General features: G+C 43.3%; 1 protein-coding gene across 3 annotated transcripts in view; it reads right to left on the bottom strand.

Annotated features, from left to right (window-relative positions):
- Positions 1 to 9638, bottom strand: part of MOCS1 (molybdenum cofactor synthesis 1) — a 28847-nt gene extending 19209 nt beyond the window's left edge. For 2 of the 3 annotated variants that reach the window (XM_030946164.1, XM_030946166.1), the window contains exons 1-3: positions 9581 to 9638; positions 2605 to 2737; positions 1805 to 1972 (exon numbers count right to left, since the gene is read on the bottom strand). In XM_030946164.1, coding sequence (XP_030802024.1) covers positions 1805 to 1972; positions 2605 to 2671 — 235 coding nt within the window. In that variant the 5' untranslated portion in view covers positions 2672 to 2737; positions 9581 to 9638. Of the gene's footprint in view, positions 1 to 1804; positions 1973 to 2604; positions 2738 to 9580 lie in introns of those variants that run through there. The other variant, XM_030946165.1, reaches the window with a different exon arrangement.
- Positions 9639 to 14226: the final 4588 nt, after the last annotated feature.

The raw sequence follows: 14226 nt of genomic DNA, 5'->3' as shown, positions 1-14226 counted from the left end.
GAAAGTGCTTGTAGACCTAATTCAACAATTTTCAACAGCCTTAAAAAAAACCCAGCCAGACTAATACAAATCCACAACAGAATGAACTAATACAACATGACAAACATCTTGACATCCCTTACCTTCACCCCAAGAGCACTATTGTTATCCACTAAAATGATCACTATGAATCTGTCAAAATTCAGCTGTGAACAGGAACACAGGCAGAATAATGAAAATCCAGTGGTTCAAAAAGATCCATTTCTTCCTTTCAGGCACAAAAATAAACCTTTGAGAATTCTATCACTGGAGTAAACCAAAACAAAAAGATGTCTATCCTTCCAGTACCAATACTTCTGGATTGCAGCAATACAATAATGATTTTGCAGTGACCTGACTATTCCACTTAGACTATCAACATCGTAAGAGCTGTGTTAAGTCATCAGCTAACACTGATAAATAAAAAGGGCACCTACAATACACTAAGAAAGAAAGCTCTGCACTGAACTGATGACATGGTTGGTTTCAACTTGTTTTCATGCCAGTATTATGTGCTGAACTGCAAAGCTTTATTGTATTTTAAATTGCAACCTAATTTATAAATCTACTTCCCTTTTACAGGAGCCAATAATTATACTTATTATCATTGCAAAGAATCTATTATCTTGAAAGAAACATGTCTCTTGAAAGGCATATGGCTTCCTCAGGACTAAACCACCACAAACCCAACATGCATGGGCAAAATGTTCTAGACAATGATATTTCAGAATTCTAAAAAGTTAGTGCAATTTCAGAATTCACAATCAAAGTTCAAGAAGACACAACCCAGCTCACTCCAGTCACATCTTTTCCAGCTATGAACAGGTCAGTTCTACAAACTACAATAGCTTTTCTGCTTCCTTTAGAATGTCATCTTCTTTGGAAAAGGTCTTCCATTAAATCCCAAACAAAGCTGAGCAGAGGCAGGGAACATTTTCTGCATAAAACCTCACTGCATTGGTAGGCAATTTTTCTTCTTTCAAGACCTTCTTCTTCCACATAAGAAGGTCTTGAAAGAAGACCTTTTCTTATCTTCAGTACTTAGAAGAGTGTATGCTCAGAAATAGACAAGTTCAGTTGTCTACAATACACCAAAGTGCACCCACCTACACAGCCTTAATCTAATTCATTGCCACTACACAAATCTACTTCAAGATATGAGACTTTGGACAGAGCAAAAAGCACCTGACTCAAGAAAAAATATCCAGGCAGTGTCATTTAACACAACACCAATCAAAGCAAACAGACTTCTAAAATTTACCCAGTAATTTACCCTCCATTGAAGTAACAATCTTCATCAGTAAGTTTAAAAACAGGTTTTTCCACCATTCGTTATTAAACACAAACAAGTGACATCTGTTTTCAAGGTAGCAAAACAAAACCACCAAAAAAACATGCTCCTAAAAAATCTAAGAGAAAGCTTGTTTTGTTTGTAAGCACCTAATCACTTGTTCCTCCTCACTGAGGACCTGATCATATAAGTTCTTGATTTTTCACCATCAGGCTGCATTACTGCAATCTACTGTAGTAGATGTTGAATATAAAAACAATGTTAAGTTCAGCTGGTATAATACAAAGACACATAAGCTCCATCCAAGCAACAGAGCAGAACTGGAAATTTTCTGAAAGACACCTTGCATTTCATGATGTTGGGAAAAAACACCACAGTAAATGTGTAATTATTCTTCCAGTTGCCAGACTGTGTCAGTGGATAGCTGTAAGAGCAATCCTTGCATCAATGTGTACCAAGTCACTCTGGAACACTCTGTACTGATTTGGGACTCACCCACAATATCCACCACATCAGGACGGATAAGTGGCTCTCCACCTGTCAGTCGGATCTTGTCAACACCTTCTTTCACAAACAGTCTGGCCAAGGTGATTATCTCCTGGGTAGTTAGGAGCTCTGATTTCGGAGTCAGCTGAACACCTTCCTCAGGCATACAGTACTGACCTGTAACAAAGGTTACAGAAATACATGAGACAAAAAATAACCTGCAACAATTAATCTAATATTGATGGGCAAAATGCACCAAGGGCAGCTGTCTTTAATGGATGCCAAATGACACCAGCTGTGCAAAAATTTTACAATCTTCCAACAATTTCCTGGCTTACTTCAGAGGAAAACCCAAGACTAATTTGATGTGCCTGAAAATTACAATGGACTCACTCTGAAGAAAAAGATGACCTCACTTCTATCTAAACTGCATTCAAGCAGAGACACAAAGTTCAAGGCGCAAGCACTGGGACATCACCAGACTTTGCAGACATAATTGTGGGAATGCCTAGGTATGAGCTCTCCTGCTTTTGGAGATTTTGGACACACAAACATCATTATGTAAACCACACCAAGTCTGATAAAAGATCTGTCACTTCCACCTGTCTCTAGTAGATCCCTAGGCTTGCTCCAGGTTTCCCACCCCACCAGTAGCTCAGCCCCAATTAGTCTCTATCTGTCATTTATTGTTGCTTTGTGAAGACAAGAAACAGCACAGGGCCAACACAGCAATAATACCCTAACCCAAATCTTGGCTTTTGTACAATATGTGCAGAGGAGTTTTGTGCAAGGAAAGAGCAGACACTTACACCTGAGGTTGCATTTCTCAGTCAACGAAATTCGCAAGTAATTGTGCTGCCGCCCAAAGCTGTCCATCAAAAAAGCAGAGAATGGAGCAGCATGTTCTAGCACAAAGCGTTCTCTTCCCGAGCTTTGTAATTCCTGCAACAAAAACAAGCAAGTGTTAAATATTTGAATAGTTACCCTGTCAACTTGCTGTATAAATATCAACTTTGAACTCAACTGATAATTATTATTCCATTCTTCCCCATACAGACAGCTGCCCAAGCAAAACCATTGTCAAAAGTGTCCATTTATTAAGTTTCACACCTAACCTTAATCCATTTCTACAATTTTCCCTGTCTTTGCCACAGGTGCTTCAGGCTTTTTTGTGCAGAATAGAAGGTAGTTTTGTTCAACTGCCTGTCTCTTCCCAGAATCAATGATCCAGGATCACCTATGCTCACTACAGCCCTTGGGTAAATGAAATTATTGAGTAGAGCCCCTTCCTGCACTTCAGCACAAGAGAACCTGAAGTTGATGAAACACTGCATCTCTGCTTGTGTTCATACCATATCCCATGTGCAATATTAGTATCTTTTTAACAGCAAAACTGAATTATCGCTATATACAATTATGTTTCATGACATCTGTCTTAATTTCCAACAAAGGCTTCCTGCCTTAACCCATATAACAGAATACCTCCAAAAGGCTTGTCTCAGTTAAAAGATTACATATAATGCAGGGCAATGTGGAACTGGAAGAGAAGTGTGTGATTCTGAACACCTGTTCAAGCTGAATAAAAAAGATCAGAATTTTAAAAATTTCTTTATTCAGTGTCATGAAGTGAATATTACAAGTGATTTCTACTTAAAATTTTGGGGTTTTTTTTAAGCACAATGTAATACATTCTAGAGCAGTACGATTTTTAGGAAGTATGAGTATTTGCCCTCTAGAATGAGGGTGTAAGAAGGATGAGGAGCTGCTGGAGCAAGACAAGATGAGGCTACAAGGCTGCTCAGATGGCTGAAGCTCCTAAGAAAACAGGCTGAGAGAACTGGATCTGTTCAGCCAGGGGAGGAGATGGCTTTGGGGAGACATTATCACTTTCCTGTACCTAAAGGGAACTACAGGAGAGCTGGTGAGGGACTTACAAGGGTCTGTAGTGATAGGGCAAAGGGGAATGGTTTTAATGGATTGGAACTAGATGATCTTAAAGGCCCCTTCCAACCCAAACCACTCTAGGCTTTTATGGCCACATTAGGTATCAAATATCCCAAACAGTAGCTGCAAACAAATACAGTTCAGTTTATACCCAGTAACTTCAAAATATCAGTACCATCAATGGCAGAAAGGTTAATTATAGCAAGGTCTAAATGCAGGGAGTCTTGTTGTCTTTAGCCCATGACTTTCCAATTACAATGTTATAGCTCTCTTTTTCTATACCTGTAAAGCACAGCTGAAACCACTCTGCTACTTTCAGAAAATATTTTGGTACCTCAAGTGAAACTTACAGTAACTGAATAAACTCTTATCACAGTACTGCAGAAAAGCAAGAGTTTACCAACATACTTTTATCAGCAGGTGGATACTTGCTTCAGGCACTATACAAACATCCAAAACCAACTCTATTAAGTATTTTCATCTACTACATCAGAGTTAAATTAACATTTTATAGGAGGTCAATTTGTTAAGTCATGAATGAGGCCAGATGCCTAGCATCACTAAATAAACCAGAGAAAACAAAACAATTAAGGGAACCGCCTTCACTGGGTCCTCGTTAGTTAACCAAATACAGACATTTAACAGTCAGTGAATTTCATATCTAGTGAAAAGGCACATGTCAGTGAATTTCACATCTAGTGAAAAGGCACATATAAAACCATTTCCTGTATAGATGGTGTTCACAAAGTTTGTGCCTGTGTGCATGTGTGAATCAGCTGCAGAATTGTGTCTCAAGTTAAAATTGTGCTGGCTAGTCTCAATAGGCTGCAGCAGGCAAAGGATTAAATAAAGTTTTGACATGAATTTAAGATGCAGAATTAGGAACCAAACAAAATGACACATTAGTGGCTATTTAAACTGCTTATCTAAGCTAAAGTCATTACCCACATCCAGTGAAAAACAGACATGAAATCTCCAGACATACCAAAATCAGAATGTATGGGATGATGCCAAGGGACCGGGCACGAACACACACAGCCACAGCCATCAGTTCCCTGGCTATGGTTATCACTAGTAACCAAAGGAGCTAATCCTGCACAGGATTTCCCTACAGTCCTTGCAAGAAATCTAGAAATGGCCAGCAAAAATGTTGAACCACCCAGGTATGCCTCCTCAAAACATTTTATTGTGAAAACATTTGTAAGAAACATTTGTGGGTGAGTGGAAGCCATAGAGGACCCTCAGTGATCAAATCAGCCAGACAGCAAAGGTTATCTGGGGAGAGACCCAACTTCAGCCACCAGCAGCAGGAGCAGCAATTTTGTTTCCAGCTGTGCTAACACCAGGCTCCTGCTAAACTTACAAGCAGGAGCAGTCATTCTTGGCAGCACAATCTTTTCCCTAACCTTTAAACAATCCACTATACTTGATCCAAACAGCTTTGTGGTAAGATAAGACCTTACTCTAAGAATATCCATAGCAGTGAGGAGCTAGAGGAGACAAGGGAGATACAAAGTGGCTGTTTCAAAGCCCAGAAAACATCTGTTTACCCCTGATAAAACTGCAGTAGTAGTTTCCAAGAAATTGCTTTTCTGCCGGAAGAAAGCAATGCCTTTCAGTTTCAGGGGCTGCAACAGCAGAGGCGTATGGGGTGCAAGGCCAGCCCTGCCAAGACTTGGCCTTCCCTTCCTGGCAGCATTAGAAGTGTAATTGGCAACCACTCTGCAGCCACACCCACTGCTCACACACTTCACCTCCCCTTCCTGCAGCATTCTGAACAACACATCTGGTTTTTAAACTCCTCAGGAAAATGCTCCAGCCTAGGGTGTATGGGTAGCCATAGAGCTCTGCATAGCTTTAGGTTACCAAAAAAATCCTAAGTTGGGAATCCCTTGTTTTAATAGAAATGCTGGCTCTGTTCTGCTTATTGTAAGTAAGTTTTTCTCCAAATACAAGCCATATTAACTCAAAGAGCCCAGGTAAATATCCAGACTTCACTTCTTCATCTTCCCCAGTCAGAAAATTCAACCCTGAACAGACTAAATCTAAGGATATTTTAAATCTGCCAAACTCAAAAAAAAAACCCCACAACACAAAAAAGCGTTTTTTTCTTGAAAACTATGCTGCTTTCTGGCCTGGCTGCTTATGTGATGTTCTCCTCTTATTTTGGAAAGGTGTTCACATTTGAGAGGGAAAGCACTCCCAGGTTTATTAAAATTATCTGAGCCCCTCTTGTGGGAGCTCTCCTCTCCTGTTTCTTTTCCAACAATGCTTTTTTGAATCTTTTTCAGGATTTGGCTTCCTTACCACTCCATTTGAAGACAGAACAGTACAAACCTCCCAGTTTTAGAGTGGGCATTACAGGGAGGGAAAGAAGGGAAAAGTTGTCCTCCCTGGAAGAAAGGCAGGGGCAAATGAAGGACACTTTAATGCTTTTATGCATACTTTCAAAGACAGTAAAATGCTTAAAATAATTTCCTGTTTTCAGGAAAGAGCCCCCACTGGAATGGGACACAGGAGACCAGTTGTGTTGCTGGTCATCCATCTGCATGGCTGCTATAGGTAAAGGTAGCTAAAGTAAGGGGAATAACACTGCCCTTTATTAATTACTCGAAAGTGAACTGTAAAGAAGCAGCATTAAAAGAACAGGCACTCAGCAAAGACTGGTCTCAAGAAACTTAAAAGTTTCTATTGGAAATAACTAACTCTTGCTGCAAAGTAGTGGGTTTTAGAACAGGGGAAAGAAAAATGCTTTACACAGCTACTAGAACTTACTTCCATCATTTTCTCGTTGTGTATAGAAATGGGTTAGTCTGGGAGGGAAGAATGACAGGAGGTGGAATTTTTAAGCTGTTCAGTTTCTGACCAATTAGATTTCAACACAGAGGAATTAGGAGATACCCATAAGCCATAATAGCTGATACCCATCAGCTTGAACTTCAGCAGAGGTGGATCCTGTACTACCAAAACTGCTACTGCACCCAGCACCAGCTCATATTTTTATCAATACCACAGAAAAGGCCAATTATCAGAGTTGAAAACTCAGCTGCCTTCCTGGTAACTCAGGACAAGGATGAAGAATTCCCTCAGGTTGTTGTGTAGGTAGGATTCTCCGAAGGGGAAGAATAGGTTGAGGTTGAACCTTGTCACTTGCAGCCTTTGTGAGAGCTATTGGAACAGGAAGAAAGCAAAAGCCTGCTACAGTTCCCAGGCTACAGGAAAAAGGTTACTCAGTTTCCTGAAGTAGGAAAAGGTAGATGGCTGCTGGTATTTTAACATATCAATGCCCAATTAGATAACTTTTTCACTCAAAAGGGATGTCTATAACCTACAAATCCCCACTCCCCTCCCTCCATAGTTGACAGGAGACACTTCTGCACATGGGAGGAATATGCCCTGTCACACCGTGTGCTTTATGAAAAAAACAGGTTCATTCTCTGGGCTGTCAATCACATGTTCTATACTAGTACTGAAAGAATGAGAGTTTAGATGACTGCACCTAGCAGCTATATTTTGACAACCTGTCAACCCTTCAGACCTGACAAGTCACCTGTGATTTCCAGGAGAACTATTTTAACAATGCAGCAAAATTGGAAGCTGTCAGCAGAGGTATCAATAACTACCAGGAACACCACACACCGAGAGAAGCTAGAAAGGCTCAGTTAAACACAAGGGGGCAGACAACAGAATTCTTACCTACTACTGAAGATCAAGTACTATCCTTGCTCTACTCTTCCACCTTCACTTCATCCCCAGTGATATTTGCACACCATAAAGCTTGCAAAGACTTCTGCAGAGGCCTCAGGGACTACCCCAACCTGTGTACCCATGGCACTGTTAGTGCTGTTTCCGCATCCACTGGCTCTTCAAGCTCCTGCAATCCTGCTGGGTTTGTGCTGCTGTCCCAGTGTAGCACCTAACACTGCTGCAGTGTCACAGACACAGCTCAGCAAGAGCTCTTCTCTTTCATACCTCACCTTTAGCATCTTAGTCTGTAGGGAAGTGGTGACATAATGTCCTTGGTTCAACCTGGAAATCAGACAACCGCAGAGGCTGAAATGGGTCTAAGTAGGCCAAGTGCCAGAATGATGTCTGAGCTGAGAAGTCCAAGACAAATGTTTTTGTGAGGGCTCAGCAGCTGCTGCCCAACAGCTGACCCTAAACAGCTACACTTGTGGGTACTGGCACGGAGAGCACTGCCCAGGGACTGCCACTGGCTGCCCACAAAACAGAGCAACAGCACACAGAGCGTTTCAGATATGACTGGCCGAGAATCAGGGCCATGTGAGGTCTTTCTGGGCAAGCTGAACTCTCCACTTTATCCCAGCATTGAAGGCTTCATTGTGGCCACAGAAATTTTCAGGTGGTTATGTCTGGACTACAGGCTCTACAAGAGCAGATGAAGAAAGATTAAGTGAAACTTAATATTCTCTCATTTGAAAGCACATTTCACTGTCCCCTATGGCTGTAATGCTAATTACTTCTCTCTACAGATGAATCCCAGGAGAAACTGAGAACAGAAAGGAGCAATGAGTGTATTATCACTGTATAGTTGCTAAGTCTGCAGCGCCTTTGTTTTTTACACTAGCCTGTTTCTCAAGCCCTGCAGGATATGAGCCAGTGCCCTGGCACACTTCTAATATTTACTGTAACACAAACACGTATCCCCCAGCCCATTCTTCCAGCTACCCTGGCTTTTTGCCCCTAAGGGAGGTAGGGCTTTCAGATGGATGTTGTAAACAAGCTCCCTCAAAACTACTCCTGAATGTTTGGTACAGCTACCCGACGTAAAGAAAGTAGTGAAAAGTAATTCTGATCCGAATTTATAAAAATGTTTATGGCCTAGGAAAACAACCAAACAAAACAAATTCAATAACCTTTCTAGTTTTCAGAGTCAAGTAAGCATTCAATAAAGCAATGCACGAATCCATTTGGCTTCCTGTAAATAAGTAAGTGGCAGTGAATGCATTCAATCCTGGCGACACAGAGTATGTCACTAGTAGCTTTAGCTTATTTTCTGTTTGTTGAAGCCAGCCATGCAATTGCAAGTAACTCAATAAATCATGTTCCAGCTGGGATTGCTCTGTGTGCCATACCCTATTTCTGCTAGCCAGTTACTGAACTTTGCCTTTCCGTGTAGCTTTTTCTTCTGAAAAACAAGACACCAAGAGACCGAATCCACCCGAGGGACCAAAAGTTAAACCGGGAGATGTATCGGGGTAACTCCTGAGTTGACTTCACACCAGTACCAGAACAAACAGGTTCAGTGCGAAGTTCGCACGACCATCGGAGCACAACCACCGAAAGCTGCCAGACCACTCGGGTTTTGACCCAGGCTGATCAAAGAGTGTTGTGTAATCATTCCTTCGGCTGGGCAGGAGCACAGGACAGGCTCGGTCCATGAGACCGGGCGTCCCACGTACTTCCAAAGTAAGGGTGACATTTCAACAAACGAAGCATACACAGCATTATGTATTACTACATGTTTTGTTGACTCTTCCCTCCGCCCTATACACAATCAGGTCATGTTCACCGCACAAACCACCGGTCGGTCCGGGATACCTTGCAAAATTCTATGGACAGGTTGCATTTCCCGGGAACGCGCCGGCACCCCCTGCCCGCGGTGCCCGAGACCCCTGGTCACCCCCCGGGCGCTGCCACGGTCACCAGAGCACCCCTCCACGAAACACATCTTCCTAGGGACAAGGCACCGGCCCGCCACTCAAACTCCCAGACGTGATCTCCCACTGCACGGCACGGCACGGCACGGCACGGCAAAGCTCACCTCCCCCGCACCCCCGCCCGCACCGCGGCTCCGCCGGACCCCCGGGCCCGCCTCACCTGCGCGGCGGCCGAGGCGGCCCCTGGCGCGCGCCCCGCTGCTGCTGCAGGCGCGCCGCGAGGCCGCCCCGCGCGCCCCCGCAGGAGCCGCCCCCACCGCGCCGCCGCCGCCGCCGCCACCGCCGCCATGCGGTTCCCCTGCCCCAGCGCGCGGGGGGCGCCGCCACCGCCGCCAGCCCCGCGCCGTCACGCGGAGAGGGCGAGGGGAGCAGCCAATCGGAGCGGCGGCCGGCGGCCGGTGCCGTGCTGCACGCCGGGAGTTGTAGTTCGCTCCCCTCAGGCGAGCTGGCCGAGGGAAGTGGGGGAGGTTTCCCGCAAGGTCCCTCAGCACCGCTGTGTAATCCCGGGGCAGCGGTGTCGGGCAGTTCAGAGAATCACGGAATATCCTGAGTTGAAAGCGACCCACAAGGATCATCGAGTCTAATTGTTAGCCCTGCATAGGATCATCCCCAGTAGTCACCCCATGCGCCCAAGAGTATTGCCTCTAGAATTCAGACAGGCTTGGTGCCATGACCGCTTCCCTGAGGAGCCTGTTCCAGGGCCCAGCCACCCTCTGGGTGAAAAACCTTTTCCTAATATCCGGCCTAAACCTCCCCTGACACAGTTTAATGCCATTCCCTCAAGGTCTGTCGCTGGTCACCAGAGAAGAGATCAGTGTCTGCCCTGCTTTCCTGCCTCCCATCACGAGGAAGGTGATAAGGTCTCCCCTCAGTCTCTTCCAGGCTGATTGGACCAAGTGGCCCCAGCCACTTGTCATACAGTTTCCCGTCAAAGGCCTGTCACCATCTGTGGCGGTTTCACTTCCCTAAATTCCTCCAGGAATGCAAAACCAGGACACCGTCTTTGTTGGTGACCCAAGCCCCATGTCCCTCAGCAGCAAGGGCAAAACCTGCACTGACAGCCTTTGCTCCCTGCCTTTCCCCACCTCACCTCAGCCCTCCAAAAGCCAGGTGTGCAGCCTGAGCTCTGACTGCTGGCTGCCTCCAAGGGAAACACGAGCATTGAGGGACATGCACGCAAGATAGGTATCCCAGCAAGGCTGCCAGGGGACTGGAAATCATGAATATCATTAGTTTGGGAACATCTGTGGCGGAAACAACTCCTCTAGTCAGCACCAGTCTCAAGTAAAATCTGTACAGCCTTGTCAGAAGATAGGCATAGTGACTAAATGAGGCATAATGGATCTTACAGAGCATAAGAAAGCAATATTTCAGTTTTCCTGCCTTATATAGTTTTTCCCACGGTCTCAGTGTTTCACAGACAAGGGGCTCATGATGAAAAGTCCTGTACCCTGATGTCCATCTCCAGGCGAGGGTCTGCAATGGTCGCCCATTGCCAAGCTGAGCTGGAGCCACTTGTTCTGAACATACCTTACACCTGAAAGGAGTGGTTGGCAGGGTGCCCAAATTTTCCCTGGATCACCTTCACTGAATCAAGTCAGCTATTCTTCTAAAAGACATGTGATCTCCTGAATGACTTTTATTGCTCTCAGACTTGGAACTGTGCAGCTGTTAAGTGTTAAACTCACAATTTTACACATCATGCTACTGCATGATCACACTTCCATTCTAAAAGAATTTTGTTTTCCATGACAAAATTGCTGTGTCAGGGGAATTTAATTTGCAGCTACTGATTAAAAACACATTAGCAATTCTCTGCACAGTCTTAATCCTTTAGTGTTTGACCTGTGCATTACTTGTTGATGTTTGAGTAACTATTGCTTGTGTCAGCTATTATTTCCAGACAAAATTATGTGTGCTGGTACAGGTTCCATTGTTTAGTCAGGTTATACTTAAATCTTTGCTCTGTATCAAAACCCCTTCTGCTGTCCAATTCACTCTAGACTTTAGACTTTATTCAGTATTTAGACTGGTTACAGACTCACAGGAAAACTTAATACTGTATTGCTATTTTCCCCCCCCAAAACTTAAGCCGTTTGAAAAGAAATACAGACTTGACTGATCTACAATGTGGCTAAATATCCAGTCTGAAGCCATGTCCACTAGTGTGATGTCAAGGTAACATATACACAGACCAAAACAGTAGAAAAAATATTTGTTCAAATTGCAATTTTCAAAAGGTGCAGAAACCAGTTTGATGTTGACATTTACAGTAGCTTTGTGAAGCGTCACTTCTCCCTGTTGAACTAGAATAACTGTAATTAAAGGATTTTCTGGATTTATTTGAAGAGCAAGTGATAATGACAGTTGAAATACAGAAGGCACTTTAGCTTCATATTAAATGTAATAATTGTTCAATTCAGTGAACTTCTCAGTTGCAAAAGAGGTTTAATTAGATGTGCAATGAATAAAGATGAAAATTTGTTATAAACTCATCAAGAGAAAAAAAAATATTGCTTGCTTCATCAGAATCTGCAGTCTAGTTGAATATGGCGATGCTCAGCATATCTGGAAAGTTAAGAAATTAATTGTCTTTGCATACTTGAAGCCTTATGTTTTTTTTCAGTTTTCAGGTTGTACAAATATAGACACATTTCATTAAACCAGCATAAAATTAGCTTTTATACCTCCAAGGGCAAACTTTTACTCTCAGTAATATCTACTGCTGGTTTTCAGAAACACTTGCCCAGCAATAAAAGAAGCCATGAAATAAGTGTAATGAAATAAAAGCATCTGCATAAGAGATGATTTTGTTTCACTCCACTGGGGCACTGTCATGTCATGTCATGTCATGTCATGTCATGTCATGTCATGTCATGTCATGTCGTGTCGTGTCATGTAATGTTGTGTCATGCCATGTCACAGGTCACGAAGAGTAAGCACGGGAGACAGCAGCTGCAGGTTTGTTTTCTTTGCTTTTTTCAACAGCTCTCCAAAGGATTAGTAGCCAGAAAATAATGAAGGGTTTGAGGTTTGTGTATCTACTACAAGATGCTGTGTGGTGTCACACCCTTGCGTTGTAACCAAAGTTGGGTGTGACATTCTATCCTGGCAAGATAACGCCTGTCTGCTTCTAACTGCAGAGACCACTCTAGTGAGGCTTGAGACATTTAGGCAAAGCAAACTCTTGCCTCTGGTGTTTCAGTTGTCTTCTAGACATCATGAAGACATTCACTTGTCTTTGGCACAAGGTAAATACTTAGTCTAAATTCCAAAGAAAGACATTTCCTGCTCTTCCTGCTGCTGCCTTCCTTTCTGACTTCCAGGGATCCTCGATTAGTCCTGTCTTTTTTACCTGCTTATCTGTTTCAAGATTTTGCTGAATTCACACTTAATACCTTAGGGGTGTTTCTCTCTCGGCCCTCGTACACATCCAGGGATTAGTTAACTTTCCCCAAAAGGCTCTGCATTGTGCTGTTTGTAAAGGTCTGCGTGCCTGCCAAGGGGTGTTAAACCCACGTGGGCAATTGAAGGGCAGAGTCCTGTCCATATCCTCTGGGAGTGTATACCAAAAGAATATAAAAATCCAAAGTACTGGACTACTTCCAGTGTTATTCATGCTTCAAATAAGCACTGAACAAAGTTTTAGAGGTATGTTACTAATAAAATAATAATGACTTAAAAGTCTCAAGAGAGAGTTCAAGCTGTGAGCTGGATGCATCTGCCACACTGAATCACAACCGCCTCATTGTAGAAACAAGGCATCCATCAAGAGTTACTCAACACTTTCTGAAACTTTGGGCCACATGCCTGAACAGAAACCAGGGCAAAGTGGAAGACCTGATCCTGTCCTCACGTGGAGCTGGAACACAGTCAGGACTCATGCTGCAACTGCTGTTAGGAAAGATTGTATGAGTGTAAGCCAAGGGAAAGCCTCCGTATCCATCTTCCTGCAAACTGAGCGTGAAATAACAAAACTTGCAACACATATTCACTGTTTTGTCTATCTCTTGCAAGAGCAGAACAGCAGAACATATCCCTCTCCACATTTGTTTCTTGTGAACAGCATAGGCCCTTCTTAAAAGAAACTATTACAAAGAGATTCACTGTCAAACTTCAGGGCACATGTGAGGTACCTTAGACTACCTTAGAATGTCTCACTGTTGCTCAGGATCATCATGGCATTTTATAGTTCAAAGCAGACCACTGCATAATTCTTGTCTACGTTTAGAAATCCTAGGGAGATGATACAGCAGAGGCTTCTGTTTGCTTTCCTCATTACATGCAAAGGAGGAGTGAGAACGTTCCTAGTGTTTCCTCCTGGTAGCTGACACAAAATAACATCTGCAGTTCTCTAGAACATGCTGCTTCCATGGAATTAAAAAGCATGTGTTGCAAAGCACACAGACTTACAAACAGAGATTTGGTAAATACCACTGCCGAGGCTGCCACAAAAACAGATGTACTCGCACAGAGCAGAAGAAATCAGAACAAATTGGTCTGAAAATAATTTGTATGGAACCAGCCATGCTGGTTAGCAAATATGTGTCAATACTGTCTTCTCCTTTTCCTCCTTACTTTCCATGTGCTGGAGAAACCCTCTCTTCCCTCATCTTATTACCCTCCTCCTTTGCTGCATTTCTTTTGATATCATTAGTCTTTTCTGCTCACAATCATGAGAAAAGAAAAATTGGAAATTTGATATTGCTAAACCTAGTGTTGAAATTGTTTGCATTCTGTTTCAGCAGTATCTAGCGGTGTCCAGAGTAAATGTCTGTATAACACTGAGAAATCCAACTGATCCCA

The sequence above is a fragment of the Camarhynchus parvulus genome, chromosome 3, assembly GCF_901933205.1.
Source record: "Camarhynchus parvulus chromosome 3, STF_HiC, whole genome shotgun sequence".
Classification (NCBI taxonomy): domain Eukaryota; kingdom Metazoa; phylum Chordata; class Aves; order Passeriformes; family Thraupidae; genus Camarhynchus; species Camarhynchus parvulus.
The sequence above is the reverse complement of the archived record's forward strand: the minus strand, read 5'-3'. Positions and strand labels throughout refer to the sequence as shown.